The sequence below is a fragment of the Anser brachyrhynchus genome (genome assembly GCF_964034855.1).
Source record: "Anser brachyrhynchus genome assembly, chromosome: 21".
Lineage (NCBI taxonomy): Eukaryota > Metazoa > Chordata > Aves > Anseriformes > Anatidae > Anser > Anser brachyrhynchus.
The window spans coordinates 6,737,004-6,764,454 of NC_137714.1; the positions used below are offsets into that span (position 1 = coordinate 6,737,004).

The 27,451-nt window shown below is 50.0% G+C and overlaps 1 protein-coding gene across 2 annotated transcripts; it reads right to left on the bottom strand.

The window, feature by feature from the left end:
- Positions 1-256: 256 nt before the first annotated feature.
- MXRA8 (matrix remodeling associated 8) lies at positions 257-27,451 on the bottom strand. 2 transcript variants are annotated; one of them, XM_080563897.1, is made up of 14 exons: positions 27,334-27,451; positions 24,291-24,349; positions 23,363-23,493; positions 17,559-17,698; positions 17,105-17,182; positions 11,697-11,720; positions 10,975-11,283; positions 10,327-10,428; positions 8,600-9,058; positions 4,052-4,210; positions 3,004-3,034; positions 2,273-2,349; positions 1,525-1,602; positions 257-638 (listed from the first exon to the last, which is right to left on the bottom strand). In XM_080563897.1, the coding sequence occupies exons 5-14, from the start codon at positions 17,151-17,153 to the stop codon at positions 613-615; spliced, it is 1,314 nt and encodes a 437-aa protein (XP_080420023.1). In that variant the 5' UTR covers positions 17,154-17,182; positions 17,559-17,698; positions 23,363-23,493; positions 24,291-24,349; positions 27,334-27,451; the 3' UTR covers positions 257-612. The 2 variants fall into 2 exon arrangements, with proteins under 2 accessions (XP_080420023.1, XP_080420022.1); XM_080563896.1 differs by lacking the exons at positions 17,559-17,698; positions 23,363-23,493; positions 24,291-24,349; positions 27,334-27,451 and having other exon boundaries at positions 17,105-17,344.

The window sequence follows — 27,451 nt, forward strand, 5'->3', positions numbered from 1 at the left end:
TCTGTGTGCCTCCCTTTCCCCTATAAAATGAGGATATTGACATTTCCCCATTTGTAAATTGAGGTATTTACATTGTCGTTTGTGAAGGGCTGAATTAGTCTCTTTTTATTTCACCTGGAACGCGTAAAGTGCTAAGTGACAGTATTGTTTCTCCTGATTTCTACCAGCATATGAGAGATCACAATCAGGCTTTGCTATTGCTTTTCTAATGAATGCACTGCACGGAAAAATGCCTGACATAATGATGGCTCAAGAATAGTGATGCAGGTTGGTTTATTTTAAGCAGTAACGTCAAAGCAAAAGGTCTGCTGATTCAGCCCATAAAAATCATTGATGCATAAAAACAACAATAATATCAGAAAGAAAAAGGGAAGGGAGGACTGGGAGAACAAAAGAAGAAAAGTAAACCAAAACCCATCATAAGTGCACACAAGACAGATGGTCTAACTCTTTTGGGAAGCATTTGCAAATACCCTTGTGCTTACTGGGGAGAAACTCTACATGAAAAATGTATGGTAACTGGAGGGACATGATATCAAGAAAAGGCATCTCTTTTCCATTTATCTATCTTTGATTGAAGCTTCTGGTCCAGCCAGCAGCTTGGGAATGTCTTCATTTACAGTATTCCTTCCTGAAATCTGAAAGCAAATTGAAATGGAGGTCAGTACCTTGATGGCAATCTCAAAGCATCCACAGAAACACACTGTGTAAGCACTTAGCTCTACAGTGACGGGTGACCATTTGCAGTCAGCTATGCTCTCATTATCCTCTTCATAAACCCCACAGTAAGATTTATGGTATATAAATTCTTGCACAGATTGTTTCTGAAGAATGTAGGCAAAATATTGTCAGAACTGTACCAAGAGCTGCAGGTCTAAGGCAACTCATGGGCTCTCTAGATCACTTCCTTCTTGCTCTCGTTTCAGTCACACTTATTATGTTCTGAATTGATACGAAAGCAGTCACAGAACCTAACAACCTTCTTACCAGTGCTGTTTGTTTTAAGTGCAACCCTGAAAACTGAGGGATAACACGCAGAATTAAGACTGGATAAACAAAATGAGATTCAGCTCCTACAGAGAGAGCTGTTTGCTTTTGTTGGATGAAGTAAAAGGCTGCCCATTGCCCATAAACGAATTCAGCTCAGAACACTCTTCTGCACAGTGTTTTCTTCACAAACACAATGCCAGTACTTTTTTGAGATACATCTTTCTCTGAGGCTGTAATAAAGAATGTGCTATTCCAACCCTGCTAGGCATTCTTTTTCCAATAAAGAAAAAAAAAATCTATTTGTGCCATGCCAAAAGCTTTTAAAAACCTAATCACTACTTGGATCTTGTGGCTCCATGATGAAAGGATAGGAAGGGAACTGGCTTCTCATTCCTGCTCTCATTTGTCATGATGTTTACCATTCCTCGTTTGACTGTGGCTTGGTCAGCTTACTGCTATACTATGTTCCTCCCTCCTTCAACCCATCAAAAGGCTCCTACAGCCACCAATTAGGGTGAAGCAGGTCATTATTACCTTTGTCTAAGTCGATGTTCTTTGCTGGGAAGGTTCTGGCTTGCTCAGCCTTCTCCTTCAGGATGTTGTTTTTGTAATCTGTGTAAGGGAGGAGTGTAATTCAGACAGCTATCAGAACATTAAACGAAAACAAAGTTTTATAGGCAAGGGAGATGGGATCAGCGCTTCCCTGAAGTACTCGACGCCCAGCATCTCCAGATCTCTAGGAGTACCTCATGGAGTTACTCAGCAGGAGAAGGAAACATGCTACGACTTAGCTGTTTTTGATTTTTTTTCCTGGCACTAATCAGTTACACACACTTCAGTTTCCTGCTCCTCATAGGTACCACTGATTCTTCGGCTATGTAACAACAAGCTCTGGATTATCTGGGTCAAGGTCATGTGAAGGTGACTGATGCAGTTATTTAAAGAATTTGCTCAGAGGAAAGTTCCCTTGAGACACACACACACAAATTTTATACCTGTGCTGTCCTGGTTTGCAGCCCACTCCCTGCAAATCCTCTGTTCTTTACTTCAGGTTTTATATCTACCTCGTTTACACACAGCAATTCTGTATCTTGGGACCTGAAGTTTGCCAGCTCATTCTTTTAAAGGTTGTACCTTTTCTAGGGGTGAGATCTTCATAAATCTGCCCTTTAAAATCAGGAGGTTAAGTCGCTATAAAATGGGCACCTAAATACCTTTAGGAAATCCTCAGTTACAACAAGTTTTGACCTGGCCTAGAGAAGGGCTGCTAGCCGATGCATACCCAGCCTGATGTCTTCACTTCTGTACTGAGTCAGATCTGTCGTGTCGACTGTAAATTCTTTAAGATTTACATCCTTCCTGAAAAAGGAATGAGAGTGAAAATCGGTTATTGCCACATCCTTTAATATTTTTATTCTCCTTTTACGTTTTTTCACAATTGCTTTCTAGTGCTACTTTAAAGAATTTAATCTACATTGTTTATTTGCTACACAGCTGGAGGACAGCTGAAAAAACTATAGATTTCATTCTTTATTAAGAACAGGTGATTTTCACAGTAATCTCTGTAGTACGCTTTTCAGCTTCTGCAAGATTCCCTTGAAGAAAATATGACAAACAGCTTTCAGCAGACCATCCTGCTCACTGGTGAACCTGATTCTCCTCTCTTTTGCTTTTACTGTCTTTGTTACTGACACCAAAAGATCTTTGGCTAGTTGGTTGTTTTTTTTCCCCATGAGTTTGTCTGGAGCCTAGAATGATGGTGAGCCAATTTGAACTGGAACTTTCCCATTTCTTCCACTTTAGTATATATAATAAAACATAAAGGGACCCAGATACACTATCTTGGCCCATGTCCAACTACTAAACTGTATCAGTCTATGCTTTACACGGCCGCATTCTTACTAACCAGATCCTCAGCTGTTTTAGGATCTTAATGACAGCAGAGGCTTGGGACCACTAAGTTCATTAGTATGTATTCTAGCCACAGATAGTAGATCCTGTAATTATACTTACTCTCCATATTTCTTCACGTTGTATTCATAGCCTAAACAGGAAGAAGAAATAAAATGAACAACCAACTCCCAGATACCATTGATAACAATAACACACAGCAGTTATTCACAGTGCTCTTTGTTGTGATGCTTACAGGAAGTGTTTTCACAAGCCCCCTAACACACAAGAATTCATGCATGTCCCCCTGCCCCAGGGAGCTCCCCTTCGCTTTACTCACCAGCTTTCTGATGGTCTTCCCAAATCTGAGGATGGCCAGCCATGAGAAACTACAGCCACCCCCATTTTTCATTTCTTACCTGCCATTTATTACACAAATATTTAGCCTATCTGTCATCTCCTGCGTGCTGGTGCTGCACCTGTCCAGCCCCAGCCCATTGCTCAGGCCTGCCTCCATCACACGCTGCAGACACCGGTTTCCCTCTGCCTTCCACTTGCCAGGTATCTAAACAGACTCCTGTCTCACTCCAGCCAGCAAGGAATGATAATTTTGGGCTCCTCTTTTTTATAGAAAAAGCAGGGCCAGGAGTCTGTCCCCTCTTTGCAAATCAACTCCACTCTAGTCAGCGGGGACAGCCCACTGTCTGTTGGTGCTAACCCCTGACGTGTGAATAAGGACAGATGTGGTACTGCAAAAGGGGACATAAGAAGACAAACATTCCCTGGTATTTGCTTTTTTTGTGGCATCCAAAACTGTTTCTGTGGACCAAAAGATCTCAGAGTACGTTTATCTAATTACACGCAGTCACCCAGTACAGGGGGTTCAGCAAGGACTTGAAAAAATCTTAGTCCCCACGGGATGCACGTAAGCTCTAAAGAAATCCCACCTTCAATAAAACTCAGCGAATCAAGGGCTGGACATTTTTACCCCACTCTAATGAATCTCTCTCGGCATCAGCACCTGCAGAAACTCTCTCTCCTCTGTGCTGGGTTTCCAGAAGAGGATCGCTGGCTTCAGCGTTGTGCTGCGCAGCAACTGTTTGCAGAATCAGCTGCCCTGCCACGGGACGCTCCCGTAAGCACCACAGGGACGATCTTCTCCAGCACCTACCTCTCTGCCGGCGCTTGCGGGTGATGAGGACGACGATGATGAGGAGGACGATGAAGAGCAGCAGCGTCGCCAGGACGTAGCCCAGCTGCTGGAAGAAGTGGATGCGGCTCTCGGGGATGATGACGTTTATCACGTTGTGGCCCCTGACAACATTGGGATCTGGGGGCGAAGGAAAAGGAGAACAGGATGATAATTGCAATTGGCATTGACAGCACAGCACGACTGCAGGTGGACGCAAATGTGGACCCAAAAAGCACAGGCAGTGAGAAGCTTCTCAGCTTAATGAGGTAACGAGCAAATGGCTGCTGAATTTCCAACACGCCGCACCTTTGTCAGATGGAAGGTGTCTGTGCTCATCGCAAAACTGTTACACTTCCTGGAGTACCAAGCATTAACTGTGGCCACTGCACACCCCCGCGCTGCTGCCTGGCTCTCAGCACGCTGCTCGCCTTCACTGCGGAGGAGAAGTCAGAAAGAAGCCCCAGGAGGCAGCCCGGAGCCTCCCGCGGGGTAACGCAGCCCCGCGCCGGGTCCCCTGCAACACACGCACCGCACTGCCTCGGCTCCAGACAGCTCAAGTATGAAGCAGCCACTCCCTGCCAAGGGTTATAATTTACAGAGTGGGAGGAATTTCCAATGCCAAAGAATGAGTTTCCTTTTCAAATAAAAAAAAAAAAAAATCAATAAAATAAATAAAATAAAAACCCGCAAAGAAAAGCCAAGATTCCATTCCAGTGGTGGGTGCAGCAGCCTTTCAGTTCCTCGGCGCAGGGAAGGGTAACTCAAAACTTTTACGTGGAACATTTTTGTAGATCTCAAATAAATAGGTCAAGGCTTTGCACACAGAAAGGGAAAGCGACTTCTCTGCTCGCAAGGATCCCAGGCCCAGGCCTCCAAGTCACCCCACGTCAACGCAGACAACCCGGGCTCCGTCTCCTCCTTTCTGCCTATATCAGTGTTTAATTACAAACACTGGTCGAACGCTGCTCACTGTTACTCCGTGATAACCTGGGGCTGTTCCTGGGCTAAAGGCAGCCTGACACCAGCAGGCTGAGAGCAGATTCCTTTCCCTACTTGCTTTGCTAACGAGGTTTGATGCTCGCGGCAGCGGCAGGGCCAAAACCAGGAGGGCCAGAGCTCCGGTGGCACCTTTCCCTGCCCGCTCTGCACCTCCAGGACACTGTCAGAGCAAAGCTCCTGCTTCCTTCAACCCCTTGCTTCCTCTTAAGCCTGTCTCACGCAGAGACTGGGACACCAATACGCGCTGATCTCATCATGGGGCACTGAGAAGCCACAGGGGTGAGAGTCAGACGGGCAGTCTGGTTCCTTATCACACAGGGACGGTGTCCAGCTCATTCTCTGTATTCCACCAGGGCCAGATTCCCCCAGCGGCGTTCTGGTGTTCCTCCTTAAGCGCAGTGACATCTCCAGCACCAGTTAAGGTCAGAGCTGATCAGCAGGAACAGGAATGTCGCAGCTGAGCTAAGCCAGCGAGTTCATCATTATTTCAACAGCTGGTTTTCCTTTTGAGGCCGTTTGGGAATGTTAGAGACTGCTCATTTCCATCGGCACGGCACTGTAAATAGGCTGAGCCCAGAAATTCAATATTCCCCACAAAAAACTCAGCACCAAGAGCGCTGATTCTGTCCAACCTCACCCTCCACGACAGCAGGGAGGCAAACAGCTTATTAAGCTAACCAGCAAACCTCTTCATCAAACGCTTGAGCAACCCAAGGCCACGGGGCACCAGAAAATGCCTAAATATAAATTAGGATTCAGATAATAGGTCCAGAGCAGTTAAGGCTTAGGAAGCTCATCATGGTGTCTGGGTCAGCTCTGGCTTTAGGAAAAGCAGGCAGCAGGTAAATGAGCGCTTGCTCCCCAGGCACTGCAGGTAGGTCAATTAAAGTAACCCTGGATGAAATTTTGGGAGCTGCTGGCACAGCGACTGGTTCCAGTTGGTCGAGTAGCTTGTTTGCAGCGTTGAAAAACAACCCACCCGCTGTGAAATCAACTAAAATGATCGCGGACGGAGGCACGGTCTGACACCAGCAATGGTTGTTTGCTAATACTAACAGCACTCCTGGAAAATGGGGAGGTTTTAGCAGCTGCTCCGGTCTGGTTGCTGCAGCGTCTGCTGGCACTGCTGGATGGTTTGTGTTTCCTGACTCCACTGCTGAAAACGAGCATGTGTTTTTCACCACAGCTAAGAAATACCATACCAAAAAGAACCGCAAAGCTGCAATCAGTATAGGGACGGTTCTGCTTTCACAAACCCCTGCATCACGAAGGGCGTCTTCAGCAGCTGCCCTACGGAGACGGCAGCCCCTGGAGCAGCCATCGAGCCCGAAGGCAGCAGACCTGAAGGCTTTTTCCTGGCTTTTTGCTTTCCCCCAATACTGCAGGGCAGGAGCTGATCTGAGACTTCAGTCAACATCAGAGAGGTGGCTACAACAGCAAGCTGTGGAAACAGAGATGCAGAAACTTTGGGCCTCCTTAGCCCCAAAATAGTTGGAACAGAGGTGCCTTTACATTACTTTACCAAAATGCCAAGGGGCAGATCCTCTGCTGGGGAAAAAAAATGGAGAGGGCTCCACCAAGAGCTCGCAGCTGCTGGGTATGTGGCCCGTTTTGTTTTCAGGGCTACCAAAGACTGGGAATAGGCCAGCAATAAGCAAGAGACGCAAGAGATGCTGTTCTTCACTCACTTGTTCCAAAGCAAACGCGGAGTAAAAAATGCACTAAATTAGTACACACACAACACATTTGTTCTGCTGGGACTGAGAACAGAATTGAACTCATGTTTATAGTTCAAAACAGGATGAAATTTCCTGTCTGGAAATGGCTCTGAGCCTTGGAGCTACGCCAGAAGCTATAGCTGCTTGCTGAAAAAAAAAAAAACACCTCCCTGTTTTGCTTTTGTTATCTCCTGGTGTTTCAGTTTGCCTTTAAGTCACAGCCCGGAGAAGTCCTGCACAGCTTTTTGTGGAGAAGGGCAGCACCTCAGCCCTTCCTGCTACTCACAAACCGGGCACGTACCAGCAGGCTGCTCACCAGCAGCGGGGCTGAGCGCGGCTCCCTGAATGTCTCCGCTCTTCCCCGTTCCCACCGACTCAGCACATTCTTGTGTGTGGTGCTCTCCGACCAGCTGAGCGTTCGCTGCCCCTAGGGGACAAAGCTCTTCCAAGGCTGTTCTTCTTGGGGGTGGGAATGGCTTTTCTCAGGAAGGCCAGTTCCTTCAGCACAGGGCACTACTGCCAAACTAAGACAGCCCCGGCAGGCTGAATTACTTGCAGGTTCTGCCTAACGCCCGAGCGAGTAGGTAAAAACTCAGCAACAACGAGGACGGCATCTAGGAGAGAGGGGAACAGGCTCCTGGGTGGGCACCTCTGGAAACACGATGTAGTTTCCATCTGCACAACGTGATCTAAATAGGACTCGAGGGCAGCAAAAGAGCCAGGGGCAGGGAGACTGGTATTTGTGTGTCCTGACCTCTGCGCCAGCTCAGCCCCAACGGCCACCTCTCTTCGGTACCGCCTGGTTTTCTGGACACCAGCCTCGGTCCCAGTGGGAAGGTTTAGGTTTCTGTGACACGAAAAAAACTAATTGCCGGAGAAGAACGGACCTGTTTAAAAATGTATGAAGCATGTCGAAATTTTGTATCGAGCAGCCAATAAATATTAAACCACAATGAGTACGTTAAAATGTTAATAAGGAACTATACCCAGAAGATTAAAAAAAAAATATTAAACTTGGGATTTTTCTTCTGCCTGAACTAAGCGTGACAGCTGGGGGTTTGGACGGGCTGTCAAATGATAACTCACTGCAGTGGAAAATGTGAAAATTGGGTTAAGAAAAAAAAAAAAGCTGAAGGGTGGAGGAAAATTCCTGGTGGTTGATTCCGTGCAGCCTGGCACCTGGCGCAGCCTAAACCCCTGCGCGGCGGGGAGAGAAGCGCGAACAGCGGCATGTTGTCGCGGCAGAGACAGCGCAGACCTGACCCCTACTCCACACCCTCTCCTGGTTCAGAAAAGCAATCAGAACAGGGAGCCTGCTAGAAAAACAGCCTGCTTGCCTCAGGGCACGCGAGCCTCGCAGAGCAGCGCAGGCTGCCTGGGAGCACAGCAAGCAGCAGGAGATGTCGTCAGTCCCGCTCGGCAGGCAGGGTAATGAGCCCCGATGGGTGGGACCCTCCTCGCTGGGTGGGACCCTCCTCGTTGGGCGCAGCTCCGTGTTAAACAGCTCCAGGGATCCTCATGTATCTCTAAGCCTGTAGCTCCAGGTGCACCGGGGTAATGGAAACAGCTCAGGAACACCCCGGCCTACACACCGGAGCCGTACCCTAGCAGTGAGGGAGGCAAGAGCTCACCTACTCCTCCGACCTTAGGGGCAGGAACACCAGAAAGGTTCATGCAGGAAACCTCAGGGTTGCTCTGAGTTGCGCCTTCGCTGCCGTGGTGTCTGCGGTACCTCTGCAGGGCACCGTTTGCCCTGACCACACTCCCTCCCTCCCTCCTGCAGTCAGAGCTGCTGCCAGAAGGCACTTACCGAGGGCCGGGGCAGTGTTGTGGGTTGTGAGGTTCACCACCTTCTTCTCCCTCACCGGCTCTGTCACGAAGACTTGGTAGATCCTCCTCTCGTGCAGGCCGCAGTAGTGGTGGTGCAGGTGGCAGGAGTAGGTGCCCTCGTCCGCGCTTTCCAGCTCTGAAATGCGGAGGGAGAAGTCCCCCAGGGCGAAGGCCGTGTCCGTGATGTTCATCTTCTGACGAATGAAGAGCGGGCCGTAGGAGCGGCGCTCGCCGGAGGCGTACAGATCGATCAGGCGGTCGGCGCGGTCGTGGGGAACCCCCGGGGGCTGTCTGTCCCAGTGGACCACCTGCTGCTCCTCTTCGCTGTGCCGCTCCGTCCAGATGTGGTTCCTGTTCACGCAGGGAAGCATCACCGTGCTGCCTTCCAGGGCAACGATCACGGCCTTCTCCCCATCCCAGTACTCCTTTGCTGCTTTGGCTGCGGAGAGGACAAGTTGTAGAGCCTTGGTACGTGCACGTTTACACGCTCACCCTGTGCCTAAGGACACCCAGACGTGCCTGAGGTCGCTCCCAGACCCTGCAGTCCTATAACACATCCCCTACAAAGACCCCGAAGCGCCACCGGGGCGGCGTGCCTTGTTCACGCTCCCCACAGCAGTCAATAAACAAATGTACCTGCACCTTCCACACCCTAGGTCGGTGCATCATGCAGGACCTCCTCCCTTTCCTCCTAACAGGGCTCACCTCCTGCTTCACACAGCAGGAAGCACGTTCCCTCAGCAGGCTTCATCTTCGATGTGCCGTGCCTTGCTCCTCCAAGCAGGAAATGCTTTCCTAGCCACAAGTGCCCTAATTACCGGGGAAGTTCAAGGAGCACTGTTTTGCATTTGATTCTTTTGTTATTCCTTTTCAAGAACAAAAACACGGATGAGCAGATTGGGGCTCGCAGGGCAGGCTGGGCGTTCTTACAGCATCGAAGCCGTGAGAACAGCAGAAGAAATACACTTCTCTCCTATCCCATCAGCCTCTTGGAAAACTCAGCCCTCCAACAGCTTCCCAGCACAGCCAGTCCCAGAGGCTTCACTTGTGCATTACATAAAGGTGGATTTAAATGACACATTAGTGATGCTTCTGCAGTGTAGGTGGCACACACTGCAGTTGCCAACAGCCCTGAGAAGCTTGCTTTTAGAGCTGGAGTCAAGGCGCGGTGCACAAAGAGTTTTTTTTTTAACTCCAAGCTTCTCAGGACTAAGCTCCCCAGACCCGTGTGACAAGGCAGATGTTTGTGGCTAACCTGACTAATGAGGGATTGTTACTAAGGATGTTTTACTGCCGGAGCACTAACAGGACAGTTAGCTAGCTGGGCTGCCTAATGCAAACAGTTAACAGCCTTTCTGCAGGGCTTGGCAGAGGCCAAGAAAGAAGGGAGGTTCATAAAAACACACGTTGGCTAAAATAACGAAACTTGAGGAGTCTAACAGAAAACAGCCCAGCGAGCACCACCGCCTCCTGGTGCACTGCAGGACTCTTGTGGCACCTGTGCCCTGAACCTGCAACGAGAAGGAATCGCAAAACCCTTCACCCACGCTGCTCCTCTCTGACACGAGCAGCACAGCATCCAATGCCTTCTGTGGATCAGCACACAAACCCCACTGGGAATTCAGCAGCGTCCTGGCAGCCACCAGACTCCAGCTGCCAAAGCCTGCCCCTTGCAGAGAGGGGCACCAAGCTGTCCGTCACACCCACCTTTCTTGGTGATATCCAGTTGGATTTTCACAGTTTCGTACAAGTGGCAGTAGTGGTGGTGGAGATTACACGAGTATATGCCTCCGTCACTCTCTGCAACGTCTAGGGCAACGGAGAAGAGAGGGGAAGATGAATATTTCACGCTAAGATAACAATTTTGTCATTTATGCCTTTTCCCAAATGCTTGTATGGATGCACACAGGGGCCATTACGTAGCTTAGAACAAAGTCCTATCACCAGAGAGGGTTAAGCAGAAGAACCATCTCACCTAACATAATAATTTGTTCTGTTTATTTGCTCTTGTGTGGAAAGAGGATGCCAGATGGAAAGAGGAAGCCAATTTAAGTGTAGCTAAGAGCAGGCATAGGAAGAATGACAATCTTGGGTTTATGGAGCTGAAATAGTCAAAGGTCCACAAGAAGCCCACAGGACTTTTAGACAGTGAGTTATTGATTCCCTTTTAAAATGGGATTGGTTCAAAGGGGAATAAAACACTACTGCCAGTGATTCACGTAACCTCATTAGGCTCATCTTTACTTTCAGAAAAATGCTTTGTAAAATAGCCATTTTCACTGGAAAGCACAAAGTCAGCTCAGATGAATCCTCCGCTGCGCAGAAAGCACGGGGAGAAGAGATGCTGTTTAGTACCTTTGATCACCAGAGAGAAGTTGCCGTCTGTAAAAGCGTTCTGCGGCATGAAGATCCTCCCTTGGTTGTAGGAGCTGTACACACGCTGATCCCCCGCCGAGTACATGTCACAGAGCCTCTCCATCTTGTTGTCCCCGTAGTAGGTGCTGTACACGTCCCAGTGCACCACGCGCTGGCGGTCGTTCAGGCGATCCTGGGTCCACACCATGCGGTAGCTCTTGCAGGGCAGGACGGCCTGCGAGCCCAGCGTGGCGCTGATGTTCAGCACGGACACTACGACGCTGTTGGGGTTGGAGGCATCGGCTGGGACTGAGAGCCAGGAGCAAAGAAAGAAAAACAGTTTCTGGATTAGCAGCATGTGAAGAAGGGGCTAGAGTAAGATCCAGTCCTGCCCTAGAATCTCTGCTCACCTTCCACTCAAAATAAAGTAATTTTCAAGACAACACAGAGCTCTCTCATGAACAAAATACAATAGAAAGACACTTAAAACTGATGGTTTCATTCAGCAAAAACAATGTCTGTTATCAGGATCCTGAATTTGATGTGTCCTACCTACCTTTCAGTCTTAACCCCCACTTATATCAATGTTTAGAGACACTCGTTCACAGTTGCTGCCTATGGAGGTTAGCCACGAAATGCCCATCGGGGGTGCGTGATTCCATAACACCTCATTTCTTCTCACAACGACAAAAAAACAGGCAGATTACAGAGATGTCACTCACCTGAATATAAATAAACAACAGAACCTGTCAAAGCAGAAAAAAAAGAGCGTTACTGACAATGAAAGACACAAATGCACTCCTAGCAGCAGTTGTCTCCTCTGCTGTCCCATCCATCCCTCCCTTCTCTGTTAATACTTATTTAATGAGTGTTACAGTTAAGCCCAGAGCTCAGATCTTGCTTGGCCCATGCTGCAGCAAACACTGTGCTCTCACAGCAACCGCCTGATCCAACAAACTCGCGCTTAAGAGCAACAAGGGAAATGCTCAGCCTGCAACTGAATTTTGTACAGCCCCTGTCCTTATTTCATACCGTCTATAGCTACAGAGTTTTTTCCACCCTGCTATTCAAACACTACACCAAAGGTATGTCAGTGCATCACCCACTGAAACTGCCCGAAAGGCATCTTCTGCTATTTAACACGCTCTGTGTAGGACAAAAAATGAGAACCCAAGGAGGCAAGACTGGGCAGGGGGGGTGGGAGGCACCGACACCAGAGGATCTGATACTCGCCCTTGCATGGGAAGCAGCAGAAACAGCAGGACGAGAAGAGTTTCCCTTGCAGGCTGCATTCCTGAGCTGCACGTTCCCACAGGCTGTCTACGCCTTCTCGTTCCTTTCGCCTACCCTGGACTGGACCTTATTTTAGGCTAAGCAAGAAAATAAAACATCCACCAGCTTTTGTTGAAGCATTTCCTGTGTGCTCGTTCCAAGGCAGTCCCAGCAGTGTTTTCCACCCTGTCCCACTCACAACCCCCTGCCAGTGGGCACAGATCTGTATGGGCAGCAGCAGCCCCCGCCTTGGAGCTGTGATTAGCTCTGGGAACACGTTTGCTGGGCTCGCATCACTGCTCAGCAAGAAAATAGAAAGAAGGTGCCTCCAGTGGCCTTCCTGCCCCTCCAACGTCCCTGGTGTTGACCAGCACACACACGCACTTGCCTGGGAGCAAGAGTTCCCTAAGATGAGAAGTGTTCTGTCCTTCCCCAAAGGCAGAGGGCACTGGTAACCCTGCAGGGTGCTGAGACTGCCCGTCCTCTGCTGGGCAGCCTCGGGCTGGCTCCCCGGAGCCTCTCCTGCTCCCATTCCTGCCCTGCACAGCCGGCCACGTAACGCTCTGGAAGCGACCACGATCCTCTCCAACTCATGTGACGCAGATCTGTGCAGGAAGAGCTTTGCGAGACATTAACTGACGTCTTTGTTTCTGCATCTCTCCGGCCCAGCGCCTCCTGCTTGGTGTGTAGGAGGGGTCTGGAGGTCTCCTGGCATCACGCTTTGGGAGCACGAAGCAGGCTCTCAGCACAACGACAACATTATCTCCCGAACCAGCCAAGCCCAAGTAGGCTCCAGCAGGACAGTTGGATGTTTTGTGCTGCTAATGTCAGCGGCACAATGCCCTCCTGACAAAGGCTGCTTTTTTTTTATTATTATTATTTTCAGCCCTGGGATTTATTCATTTGAAAAAAGAAAAAATTAACTCCAGACCGGGGCTATTTTAACCACACCCTCAACGCCCGGGCTGGGAATAAACTCCGCTTCTTTGCCTTTTCCTATCACAAAACACCAGGCAGCGACAGCAGAGAACAGAAACGAGCGGCACTGCCTGCTGAACTGCCAGTTCAGAGACACCTCCTGCACTTACAGCCTCAGCATCACAAAGAAAAAAAAAAATCCAGCCTCCTCCCAGAGCCGGTCAGCCAGTTTTAGAGTGAACAGAGTCGCTCTCGGGAGGCTCGGGAGCAGCCAGCCCTCAGCACCCATCGGTGGCAGGGGGACCCGGCACTGCTGATGTGCATCTGCAGCGTGACAAGGGAACAACGTGGTGTCACGAGGTGTCACAAGGTGTCACAAGGTGACCTGCGCGTAACGAAGCGTGGCTGGGATCTCGCTTCAGCGCTCGTTAACGCGGTTTGGTGCTGCAGAAGCAGGCTCCTCTGGCTGAGCAGCAGGAATGCGTTCGCTTTGCTCCCTTCCTCTTGCAAGCTAATGGGAAAAACACGGAGCCCAGCCGTAGCGCCGTAAATCTCACATCCGACAGGGACATCCACCGAAGCCTTCCAGCGTGCTCTGCTCGGCGGCCAGGCCCAGCCCCAGGCCAAGGCCAGCGCCGGGTTGGGCCTTGGTGGTGCCCTGCTGCACCTCCCAGCCCCTCTCCGTGCCACCCCCGGGGAACTCCAGGGTCCCTCCAGGTCTGCCCCTGGGTGACCAGGGGCATTGCTTCCTTTTAGGAGAAGGGAAAAGCATCCGCTGACGCCCTGCCTGCCCTCTGCCAGGCTGTTTTGACTTGCTGGGTCACACAAAGACGGCCCAGGGCTACTGTCACGTTGTGCACTAGAACCAAACACCTTAACAGACTGCAAGGCAGGACTCACCGTACTTTCATTTTAAAATATTTCAAATTCCACGTGGAGGATGATCACCCTGTCCTCTCTCCGAGTGATAAACCCACCGGAGACGAAGAAACTCATCCCCTGCCATGTTCTGTGCAGACTCAGCACGCCTCTCAGCAGGATCCCAGAGGTATTCTGCTGGTCCCACAATACAGGAAGAGGAAAGCAGCCTGCAGGTTTCTAATCCCTTGTAAAAAGCAGGGCCAGCTCTTACTTCTTGAATCCCAGCCATCTTTATAGCAAAGAATTAGGCTGCAGAGAGCGCAGGCAAGCTAGAAGCAGAAGCCCCAGGCGCTGAGAGACGTGCTGCATGTCGGAGCTCTCCAGGCACTGTCCTTGGAGCAGCTCAAAGAGAAAAGTGTCCTTGCCTGAGCAGGACCCCTGCTCTTCTGCTCCCAGAGGCTGCTGGCAGAGGCAGGAGCACGTGCTGAGGAAACCACCACATTCCTGTCCCATGCTGGAGAACACCAGAACAGAAACTCTGCAAACCCAGAGCGGCAGCCTGAGCGCCAAGCGGCACAAACGCCCCACGGGGCACGGAAACAGGCAGGGCTTCTGCTGGGCGCAGGAAGAGCTGGGCCACCAAAGCCAGCAGAGCCGGGAGAAGCTGCCAGGATCGGTGTCTTACAAGACAATGAGCATCCCCGGAGCCCAGATCGTAGTGGTGGGCAGGAGAGAAAACAAACTAAAAATTCCCCAGAGACATGAATGTCACATCCCACCAGGAACAGGGGTTGAAACAAGTCTCCGAGGTTGATGCTCTGCTTGCCTAAGCTCAGCTCGTTACCTCTTTGCACACCTTCCTACCACCTCCTGGTCTCCGTTTCTTATTTCTTTTCAATAAAGAGAATTCTGCATTAAGGATGCCTTCACACCAGGGGTGAGGAGGGATGGTCTAAGCCTAGACAAAGGACACGTTCTTCAGGAAATCTGTGCGGCAGATTCCTTCTTTTTCCCACAAATCCCCTTGCTTATGCAGAGGATTTAAAGGTCTCTGTAGAGCTGTTTCACAATTATCACAAAAACAGAAGCTTGTGCTACCGAGCCATTTCCAAATACTTTTGGAGAACGGCAGTGGCTCCATCCTGCCCCTGCAGGGAGCTGACACGGTGTCTGCGAGGCCCTGACGGCTTATGGCACAGTAACCCCAAGGAGACAGCAATGCGTGAGCCCAGCACTATTCTAGTAGCCAATATTTTAACCCAGTAGCCCGCACCACCTGGGTGCAACCCAAACAAGCAGAGGAGGGAGATGGTGAGCAATACAGCCCCGTGCCTCGATGTCATCTGCTCACCTGCCCCAGCTGCCCAAGGACTGCAGGACCAGGCTTCTCACTTAAACAAGGCCTCCCCTACAAAGCCATCCGATGGCTGTTGGACTTTGGACTTTTACCCAAGTCTCTGCGCTTGTTTATTTTTAAAGGCTCGCTGGGGCAGCTTTCTCAACGGCAGAGGACAGCGCTTGCAAGAAGGATGTTGGGACTCGAGAGCCATTAACCGCCCCCCAGCCCCAACAGTTCCAACATCAGCTGCAGGTAGGAACGTGCCCTGAGCTGGCACGAAGCAAGAATGTGCTGCCTCAGCACGAAGGTAAAAGTCTCCTGCCTGTACAAGAAACCGATCGCATCCTGGCCACTCGCAGATTTGCCCGAACTTCCTCGCGGAGGGCTCAGATGTTAGCTCAGCTCTCTGAGCCCTTCGCTGGTTTGTGTACTTCACGCTGGCTCCGGGCCCACGGAGCAGTTCGCAGAGCCATTCCAAACGCTGCGCTGCTCCTCCCTGCAAGACGTTAACGCTTGAGGGTGTGGTTCTTCTCCGAGAGGGAGCATCTCAGCAAAAAAAAGGCACAGATTTCTTCCCCTCTCCCCTCCCCATCTTCTGCCATTACGCTAAGCTGATCTGGGTGGGTACGGCAGGACTCAGCACGGTGGCTGCCTGGCGTGCGGACAGTTCTCTCTCCAAAATACACCCAAAAAGGTCTGTGTGAGACCAGACCATCCTTAGGTGGGATACTGCCGCCTCCCCGCAGCCCTCCAGTGCTGTGCAGCAGCCCAACCTGCTATTCCTGCCCCAGGCGCTCCCAAAGCTCTGCCAAACCGCGCCGGGGAGCAGCTGGACTGGTTGGTGCTTCTGAAATACAACGCGTGGCCTCCCTCCTTCCTTACCCCACCGCCCCACTAGCTTTCTGAGACACGTTAACCCTTCTTTCCCTATGACTGGCCCCATGTGATGTCCATTCCTTGCCTTTAGGCACTGCAAAGCCAGAGAGGATTTGGTGATGTGGGAGCTAGATTAATTAGGGACCGAAGCGAGAACTCTTCATCTTCCTCCATCTCCTCCGAGCGAGGCCTTCCCACGCCGTTCCTGGAGCTGCAGTTGGTCCTTGCCCACAGACAGGTGCCTTCCTTAGGGACCAGCGTGCTGCAATGGTGGATTTGCTGGGCTGTTGCAATTAAGGACACTGGGTCCTCTTGCAGCCTTTACAGCACGTTGTAGCAGAGGGAAAGGCAGAAGCCATTCTGTTACTGTACGCTCATCACACTTGTCCTTGTCTCTTCCCTGCACCTTAACCTTAAAGTGAGTTCGTATCTGTCCTTATGCTGACAGGGCAAAAAATAGCATTCATTTTGTCTTCCATCCTGAACACACATACACACGTACCAGCTGTTTCTGCCCCTTCAGAAGCATACAACAACCTGTAACTAGCCAAGCTTGACAGCATTCTCATTTCAGCTTACTGCCTTTGAATCTGCTGAAGGGAACTGACATGAAAAAGTAAATTGCACAAACGCTGGATGAAGTAGCACTGAAACAACCCCAAGCATTTCTCCAGTCTCCCTCCTTTCCTCTCAAAAAGGAAAAAAGTAGGAGAAATCCATAATTCCCTCCCCTCACAGAGCAGAACCCAGCTAACTCAGGAATCTGAACAAAATCTCCCAAAGATAACAGTCCAAAACCTCCAGCCCCGTCCTCTGCAGCTGAAATAAACCCAAGCGACACCGTGTTATCAGCTAGGAGCTTACTTTGCTGAAGCACAAGCTGCCACAGGAGGAGTTTTGCTAGTTGCTCCATTTCTTCAGCTTCTCCGTGTTTCCGTCTCTCTTGAAAAACAAGTTAAAGACTTTTTTTTTTTTTTTTTTTAACAACTGGAAAACACTATGACCTCATCAATTTACATCCAGAAAGCTGTGGACAGCGGCTCACATTCTGCAGAGTTACTCCACCTCCAACTCCTGACTCCCCACCTCCCCTCTCTGCTCTCCCCCCACCCGGCTCGCACTCCACCTCCTTCCCTCCCCTAACTCTGCCTGCAGTCACTACAAACACCCACTCTCCTCTTTTCCCCTCCCTCTGGGACCTTCTGATCTGCCCCGACTTTGATGTGAAAGTTTTATCGGGTACAGTTGGTCCCACACAGCTCTCGAAACAATCCTTCTCCCTCCCCCGGGGATGGAACTAATTTTCCTTGTACTTTACTTGATCCAGCTGTTCCTCTCTTTGTTTGACGCTCGTCCAGCTGTCTGCTCGAGACTGGATTTATTCTGTTGCCTTCAGTGGTTTTTTGATCTTTGCTTCCTCATATGGTTTTACTTTAAGTTCAAGTCTCAGAAGACAACCTAGAAAACAATGTTTACCCTGTCCTGTGATTTGTAAGCAAGGACTTAAGAGCAACTACCTTAGCGAGAGGCTAATAATGACAAAGACCTGAATGAGTACAGGGAGCTTAGGGCAGTGCAGGCAGAGCAGCCTAGAACACAACCAAAGCCCCTGCTGCGATGTGGGGAACAGGTTTCCCTGTCAGAGAAAGCTCGGTCAAATTTCGGATTTCTGTATCGAAGCCTTCAGACCAGAACTGAACAAGCTGTGCCTGCTCAGCACCACAGCAAGCAGCCAACACCTTGCAGTAACCTTAACGCTGCTCATCCCCGCTGCACACCCGTGAGATAAAACCAGCCCTGACAGCACTGCCAGGGCAGCAACAGCATCAAGCGATGACTGAATTTTCACCAGCCTTCTTCTCAGGGGAAAGACTGGTACGTTAGCCTGCTCCTAAAGCCTGGCCTGGGTTTCTATAAGCCGCTTCAGCGTCCCACAAAGAGCAGGAGCAGTAAGGTGGTCAGTTACTGAACACCACCAGTGCCAAACAGCAAAGAGTAAATTCTAAAACTGCAGTAAATTCTAGAACTGGACACAGTGCTCACAAAAGAAAGGCTACATACACCCCTTCGCTGTACACTCACACAGACCAGTTAAGGTTCAGATCGCTTCGGTTTGCACCGGTCATCGGCCGTCCAGCGTAGCGGATCGCCGCTTCAGGTGCTGCGGGACGCTCACGGGGACAGGCTCCACGCTGCTGGGCTAACCAAGCTTTTAGTGAAATCCTCCCCTCCTGCCACCACTAAAAGATTGAAGCTTTACCAGCCTAACTGAAGGGGGCAGCAACCTTCGCAGGTAGTGGGAAGAGCTGCACGAGGCTGCTGGAGGAGCCACTTGGAACAGGTTCACTTTACCCTCCTCCTCTGTAAGCGTTCAGCCATTTACTTCTCTTCCACATCAATCCAAGTCTGAGCTTTTAAAGAAATAACCCAACCCCAGTGCAGAAATGTGGCGCGCCCTCCAGCAGGGTAAGCTGGTAAAGCCACCGGGTTGGGGTTTTCAACACCCTGGCCCACGAGGTGCCGGGGGAGGTGGGTCGGAGAGGCTCGGATGCTGCTTTACACCAGGAACATTTCCACCTCCCCTGGGCAGGACTAACAACCCAATCCGTGCAGGTGGCTAAACTGGCCTGCAGGAGCCTTTTAATGCAAGACCTGAAGGAAAATCGCATGACCAGAAACTCAGGAAATGGCGTAGGTGCTGTCGGTATATGTCAGGGAACAAAACATGGTGAAGTTCTCTGTTTGCTCTTGCTCTGTTGTTAAATCGCTGTTGGTTGTGGTTAGCAGCGTGTAGCAGATTAAACCATACAATCAAGTTAGTCATCGAGTGGAAAATTTGGGGGAAAGGGCATTTAACTTCTCATTCTTGAATGTCCGTCTATAGAGCAGAGCCAGATACATGAGAACTTAAAAGTGAGGGCCCTCCCATGGCACTCCGTGGGTACAAACTTAATTGCCCCACTTGAATTTTTCCCTTCTGGCATTTTTCTGTGTACCAGGAGAGAGAGATTTACTCCACCCAGAGGGGGCTGCGCTTCAGCAAAGAGGAGGGCATTACAATTACAACCAAAACCCCGACCAACATCTAAATACCCTGCAGCAAGACAAACCCTGGAAACAGCCAGACGAAAATAGCCCAGAACTTCATCGAGGGCAGGATCCTCTCTGCAGCAGCAGACAGAACCAGATGCTTCCAAGGAATTCCAAGAAATTTGAGCTATTATTATTAAATAATTTGACCACGAACAAAGCTTGCTGTTAACCCTGGATATCTTCACGCTGTCCAAACCAGACCCAGACAACTGCCAGCGAAACGTTCGAAAACCATCTTCAGAAAGAACCCCGTGAAATTACACTGCAAACTTCAGCTCGGTGATTTATGTAGTTATATTAAGTGGGAAGTTGTGGGTAATTAGACACCTACAACCACTCAGCGCAAGTTCCCACACTTCAGCCGAGCTGTGTCAATAGCCTCTATGCTCACACGGCTGGCCTAATTGCAGCCCTAACCTAAAACACAGGTTGGTCTTTGCAAGCCTCGGATATTTGCATTAGTCCGATTCCACAACCAGCTGCATGCAGCAAAGGCCCCTGCTGCTCCATGTCCCCCGAATCAAAACTTGCTGGCAGGCCCTCAGGGATCACAGCAAACACTACGCTGATCTTCAGCAGCTCAGAGAGAAGCTGAGGGGATGAAGGAGCCTCCCCTGCTGCCTCTGTCCAGCCAGGGAGCTAGGCAAGAGGCTCAAATCTGACAGCCTTTTGTCCAGCTGCGTCATCAGAGAAGCCTGGAAAACGTCTGGCTGGGGGACAAGAAGCTGTCCCCGCGGTGCGGGCGGCAGCCCCAGCACCCTCTCCTCGCCCCAGTTCCTCCCAGGCGCAGGCAGAGCCCTTCGGGGTGCAGCTCCAGGTTGCTTCCCCCCCTCTCTGCCCCCAGCTCTGGCACTGCAGAGGTTACTGGCTGCTTCTCTCGCCTGCTCCCTGGGCTAGCTGCAGATCGCTGTGGTTGCTGCTGTCACGGACTGGCTATTTCCTGACTGAAGAAAGCCAAGTTCAGGCTGAGCCCACTGAAGCCTCCTGAAGAAAACAGCCCTGTGGAAGAGAAGAGGAACAGCTTCTCTGGGGTTCACACCGAGGGGAAGAAAGGGACCCAGGAGGGCATTCCACAGATCCTGGCCCTTTCCTCGCTGTCGCTCTGCGCGGTGTCTACTCAGCCCCAGAGCCTTGCTACGCCAGAGGGAGCTGGGCCAGGCAGCTGCACCACGCTTTGCCCAGGCCGGTGCTGGATGCCCAGCTCCGTTCTCCACGGAGGGCAGGCTACAGAACCCTGGTCAGCCTTTCCCCTTCCACAGCGGTGCTTTGGGTATTGATTCTCAAAACAAGAAGCATCCCCCAGCTGCCCACTGTGGCACAGCCAGCCGCCTACCCCAACCACAAAGCCTGTCCAAAGAAAGCAGCTTCGTCCGTGCAAGGAAAGGTCCCTCCCAGCACCGGCACAAGGGGCTTTGCTTCCAGCTCTGCACCTGCCGGCCTCATCGCGGGTCAGGCGAGCAGGGAGAAAGGCTCTCCTGTTTCCACACTCACCCCTATTTCACCCAGAAATGCTGGTGACTCAGAGAGATTAATTGGCCTGTGGCAAGCAGTAGTGAGCAAGCCACGTCTGGCAGGCAGTTTGCTCTCCCAGATCTCTTCCATTTCACCGTTTTTGTTTTCCACGGCTGCAGGCTGCACTGAGAGACCTCCTGGACTGAAGACCATCGGCGTAGAAGGCTGAGCAGCGAGCAGACTGGGAAGAAGGCCTGATGCAAAGAGGTCCCCTCTGTCTTTTTATCACCATTTTGAGAACCAGTAAACTTGGAAGCAGGAGGGGAAGCAGCCACTTCCACCCCATTTTTACAGCTATAAATCCATGTAACATATTGGAAAGGAATGCCAGGATTAACGCTCTGTTGACACAAGGACACAAATTATAGTACAAAGCCTGATGTGCAAAGAAAAAAGAGAACAGCTCTGCCCAGGAACAGAAACAAGGATAAATACACCTCCATATTCGCTCCCCCTTTCTAAGAAAGGCCTGGTGTAGGCCAGGGGAGCCGTCAGAGCTGCCTGCTGCTGGAAAAGAGCAACACAACAGAGCCACATGAATTACCAGAGGGGATGCACTTCCCGGGAGGCTTCGTTTGGTTGTGAAGCTTTTCTCATTAAAATAAATCTTTCAGCTGCAATGAATCCCATAAGCAAGGCTGGAATAATCCAACGTGCAGCAAGAGCTGTGAACTAAAAGGACAAAACTGAAAGCCGACCACAATGACAGGGCTGTCGAGCGAAGCCTGTCATTAGTGCAGTGATGTAACCCGCAGCAACTCACAGACCCAGCAGCACAAGGTTTGCCCTCTGTTCCCCAGCTGTAAATGCTATAGCCCCTGATCTGCCTTCTCTGAAGAGCCTGTTCGGGATGACAAGTCGAGGGGCTGGCCAGATGTTTTTCTGCTTTGTTTCCTTGCGCTGGGGACCGCTGTTATCCCCAGCCCGGGCTGCAGTCACCAAACCAACAGCTGAGGCAAATGCACAAGAACGGCAGATCTCCGACATCCCTTTTACTAAGTACACATATCACGACAACAGCTAACGATTTCACTTAATAACACCCCTTGAACAACCCATTCCCAGCAAGGAGAAAGACGAAGCCCACAAAACCACCACACAGTTGCAGTCTCTGCTGTGCTACGCCCAAGCACTGCCGAAGCAGAATCAGAGCTGAGCAGGAACAGTGCTGGTGGGGACTGCCATTTGCAGGCGATTCCTCTTCTCCTGCCCGTCTCAGCTCTCCAGCTGAGAAGCTCTCCTTCCTTCCCCACGTGCCAAACGTGCTGGAGCATGAATTCATCGATGTGATGTGTGCATACGCATCAGCGATAAAAACTGGCCAGGTATGTAAGATATTTAGTTAGAGGGAATCTTAAGAGGGGGTCGATCTTCTGCTTAAGGCACCGAGCTTCGCACTTTGCCAGGCAGAGACCTGCCCAGAGGAGGAGTGAAGCTACAGCATCCAGGCAGGCTGCTCTTACTGAGGAGACGAATGTCTGCGTGCATCCGTGTGTTTTTGTGCTCTTCCAGCGCTACTGTCCTGGTAACAGGTCCGAGAGCTCTGTCTGCACCTTTGGCTGTGAGGCGGCCCCACAGCCCAGTGGTTCCTGTCGTCTAGCATCTTTGGATGGCACTATATTTAAACACTCCTTTTTTGCTGGAAAGCTGTCAGCTTCAGATTCCTGGGATTCATCTCAAAACCATTAATAGGAACCAGTTACAAAAACAGAGAAATTGCCCAGGAAACCAACAGATTTTTATTTTTTTTTTCCAGACTGAAAACTGAAGATTATTTTTCCAAGATAAAAATGTGTTTTGGCAATTCTGCCACAACACGAAATCCAAAAAGCTGGGTTCAATGTGGGGAGAAAAGCCAAACGGATTCATGTGCCCCAAAAACCATCAGAGGCAGATACCCAAGCAGGTATAAACCAGAAAGCTTCTATTAACTACCATGGACCTACGTCAGTTTACACCGAGTGTCTTCCCCATAAAACCTTTGCAAAGTGTTCCACAAACGCTTCAAGACCTATCCGATCATTTATCCTACCACTAGTGAGCTTTAGGTAAGAGCAAAACTTATTTATCCTTCTCATTAGAAGAGGATGCAGTCAGAATCTCCCTGCCTTCGCCTCTTCTGTTGATCTCACACAGCTCTGCTTCACCAGATGGGTTTTCTGGTGCAGAAGACATTTGTGTATTGATAAAATGTATCGTGCCACTCATAGCCTGTGAAAATCACTGTCAAAAAACTGTCAAAATAAGTCTTTTTGACAGTAAAAACAGTTCTTTTGAATCAGCATCAGATCTCACGTTGTTCCAAATAAGCACCTGAATCAGATGCAGTTAGGCTAAGATTTAAATTAATTAAATCCCAATAGATTAACGTTTTCATTGAGTTGTATTTTTTAAATGGTATTTGAGCACATGAGCACAACTCCCTCAATCTCAGCAGGCAAAGACTCAAGGGAGCACCTGAGTACTAGCCTCCATCTCCTCTGTTACTGCTTTTTCAACTCATTTGAGTTCACAAACCTTCATCAGGGTTCAATCTGCAGCCCCCTGCGCTGCAGCAGTGCCTCCAACCGAAGCTGCAGAAGTTCCATTCGATGACAGTCACGATGGGCTGCGATGTTACACCCAGGCCAGCCACAGGAACAGAACTCCTGCAGACATCAGGTAGCAACGTTATTACATCTCATGACGGTCAAAGCCAACAAGCGAGCAGGCAAATCAGGAATGGAAGCAAAGAAGAGAAATGAGATGCAAAGAGAAAGAGATGCAAAGAAGAACTTCACTGACATCACAAAGCAGGTGTAAATTGCTGCTTTCTTAGCATCTTAAATTTAGTGTCATCGGCGTACACCATAGCGTGTAAAAAGGGAAATCTGGCAAATCAGCTCTCTATAAAAATAATTTAGTTTTAGTTGAGTAAAAAAAGAGCAATTTTAAGTAGCTTGCCATGATTGCCTTAACTAAAATGTCAACCTAGAAGGACACTGTATATGTTTTTCCACCCCCTCATTCCATCTTTGCGAGGTCTTTGTATCGGTGTCACCACATTTCAATTGCACCACAGGGCAGGCTGGGTGCACAGCACGGGCAGCTCCTCGTAGGAAAAGTTTGTAGTCTAAACAGACAGGAGCAGCAGCGAGATGTACAACACAGAAGGAAATGACTCACCCAGGCTCACGCAGCACATCGGTGGCAGGATTAGGAATACAGCCCAGAGCAGCTGCACGTCAGCCCATTAGTACCTAAGTCCCTAAACTGTGCTGCCTCTGTCCTCCCAGGGAGCCTCGAAAACCCTGGCACCGTTCGGGACTCGCTGCACAGAAGGCTGACAAGGACGCAGACTGAAGGGCAGTCAGACAAAATTTCTTGACTCTCTTTCAGCTCTGGAAAGCTTCGGTGATGCACAGAACTCTGAGACAACGCACTAGGAAAGCGCCATGATTTTTACCTTTACAACGGCCTGTGGCATCCCTCTCGCCTCTCAGATTTTTCCAGCGCTCTAATTCCCTAGGGAGAAGAGCATTCATTACTACCTGCTGGGCCTTTTCATGACACCACAGTGGGATTTATTTTATTTTTTTAATATGAGGAACCTACCTATCTTCCAACCTATTCTCGGAGCCTGCAGTGCCTTCAACACACGGAATTAAAAAAAAAAAAGAAAAACACAAAAAAAAAGAGTAGGTATTAGCTCAAAATCACATGAACCATGAAGTTCCTGAGGGGATGGAAAAATATGCAAATCTGACTTGGAGTTACCATCCATCATAACTTCAGGAGCTGGCCCTGTGCATGTCTATGCATCTGTTCGTCTTCCCCTAAGGTTCACAGCAGCAGCCAGCCACCATGTGCTGCTGGGAAGCAGAGGGAGTTTTTCAGGGCCCCTGACAAACCATCAGTCGCATCCGAGAGCCCCCAAAACTTCTGGATCCCCCACCAGGAATCAACTTCTCAACACTGAGTGCCTGAGACGGAGCGTATCCAACCTCTGACACGGGACTGACTCACTGCCATGGGAGCTGCGGTTCTGTAGAGTCTTCACTTTTTTAAACCTGCCCTGAAACCACAGAGCCCCCCTCCAGGGGACAGACGCTCAGCGCTGGTCCAATTTGGCCGAAGGCAGGCAGCACTGGGAGTCTGGAGGAAATGGCAGAGGGATCAGGTCACCGCCGCGAGCCTTCACTCAGCTCGTGTGCTTGTCTGCAGACAAGTGAGAGAAGGCAGCAGCTGAGAAAAGCGCCATGCCACCTAGCTGATACTCATCGCTGTGTGTTACTGAGCTAGATAAAGCTCCTGAAGTTTCTAAATTTCAAGAAAAAGAGGCACCAGGCAGAGCTGGGTCCCGTTTTCCAGTTCAGTAGCACTCCTTTGTAAAGACGAGGCCTCCACTTTGCAGTGCTCTCGGGCTCCGCTGGTGACAGACACCACCACGAAGCCCTGTGCTTCTGCTCTCCTTTACCAAGGAGGTACAAGCAGCAGGCCCAGGGCTGAAACTAAAAAGCTCTCTGAAGCAAGGAGGAAGATTCACATACGCTTCCAGGCTCTGACTCGGTCATCGTTACTGCCTACCTCCCTGTTTCTGCCCGGCCTCCTGACCAGGAACCTGCCAGGCTTCCCTGCCAGAACCAAATGAAAAGCAGAGATCGCTCACAAGCAGCACCGACAGTGCTAGAGGAGAGGACTGAACACGGAGCCTGTTCCAGAGCAGTTCTCCAGCCATCTCCTGCACAGGCAACAGCAATGCAGGTTTCTACAACACGAGAAAAGCTTCGGACACGAGCCCACAGCGCTGCTTGGTTCCACGAAGAACCAGAAAGTTCTGAAAGTGCTCAGGGAAGAGCCCTTTAGCTGAGAGATGCCGCTTTGCGTCCCCTTTCTGACCACCAGCGTTGTGCCTCCAACCACATCTTTCAGTCCCTCTGCATGGGAACAGCATTTTGGGACCGTGAGCTTCTGAAAGAGAACTCCGTTCCCCACACTAATTGCAGCCCAGCTGCTGTGCCCGCCTAGAATAATTAAGCAGTGCAATTCCAGGCACGGCAGCCTATTTTGAGATCAGAAATGACTGGGAAAGAGTGGAAAAATTAATAGGTTGGCTCCAAAAAGGGTGCTGGAAGGTTGCTTCCCAGAGAGTTGTATTGTTTACCTCGGCTCTGCAGGCCATTTCGTTTTAAATAAAAATACTTAGGCTGAAAGGAGGTTGCTCTCCATAAGGCAGTATAATCCTGCTGCCAAATTTAGGCACACAAACGTGGAGTTTGGCCAACTTTTAGGGTACTCCATGTGAATTGTGTACTTGCTCTCGATCGATCCAAGAGGAGCCCAGCAACCGTACCTTTCCCTAAAGACAGCAGGGTGCTGCTCCACAAACCGGGTGTTCTGGGAATATTCCTGCACGCAGACCTACCTGCTTGAACCAATGCTGCTCCTTCTATCCAGAGATCTGGGTATTGCACTACATGACTCGAATTAACCTTCTACCACCCTTTTGTGGAAGAAAAAGAGCTTTACTCCCCCTTCTACAAAGCAAGGAAAATGAGAAATGAAATTTTCTGAGTATCTTGCCAAATGTCACAGAGTAAACATGTTCAAGCTCAGAAGCTCCTGCCTCCTTTCTTATTAAATCTTAAATAATGCAATAATCCCAGTTGAACTAGTGGTATAACGTGGAACCTTTCAATGTTCTCTAGTCTCTGAGGATTAATTACTCTAATAAACATCATCACTGTCCCTTCCTTCCGTGAGACCAGCCAACGGCTCTAGGGTGCTTTTTTTACCTCCTCATTAAATGTGAGCACCAACAGGGAGTAGCAAGCCATCGACAAAGAAATTAACAGCAACATTCTGAAGTCAGTGCATCCTCTGGAAAGCATGATTTATGACAAATGGTTCAAAAGCACGTAACTCTGCCTGTTTTTTCTTGCAAAAACTGCCTGCTCTCCAAGCAGCCCTCGAGGAGTTATGGAAGAATACCCCTGCACGACGGTTCTGTCGAAATTAACTCCCACAGACAGGCCCAGGGGGAATGGTTTAGGTGAGGAAAACATAAATCCTACAATTTAGAGAAATTTGGCTCTTTAACAGTCACAGATAACGAGGTGCTCCTGACAGAACCACAGCAGAGAAGGCTGCTCCTCCGATACTGCTTGGCTCCATGAAACAACGTTTTACTTGAATAAGGGAGTAAAGAGGTGAGCGGCTCAGTTCAGCCGTCCTTATTCTGAAAGCTACAAACATATGTTTACTTGCTCTCCTTTCTACTCCCCAGCCCCACTTCATAATTAGAAATCACCCAGAAAAGGTGTTGCACCCAAGGCGGAGATAATGAGATTGGTTTTTTCTGCTTACTTCCTTTTCACAGTCCCAGGGTTCTGCATAAATCACTCGCGAGGGAAAGGCTTTCCTGTCTTTCCAAGGGCTACAACACTCTTCCTCTCCCCAAGGAATGGACGATGCTATCAGAAAGTAGGCCACATTTAGCTCTGTCCTACCTTCCGATGGGCCTACAGCACCATCTCTTACAGACGGCAGGATGCTGATAACACACGTCATTCTCCCGCATCACACAGACAGCAGGATCAGGCACCGAGAGTTTCTCCAGAGGATGCT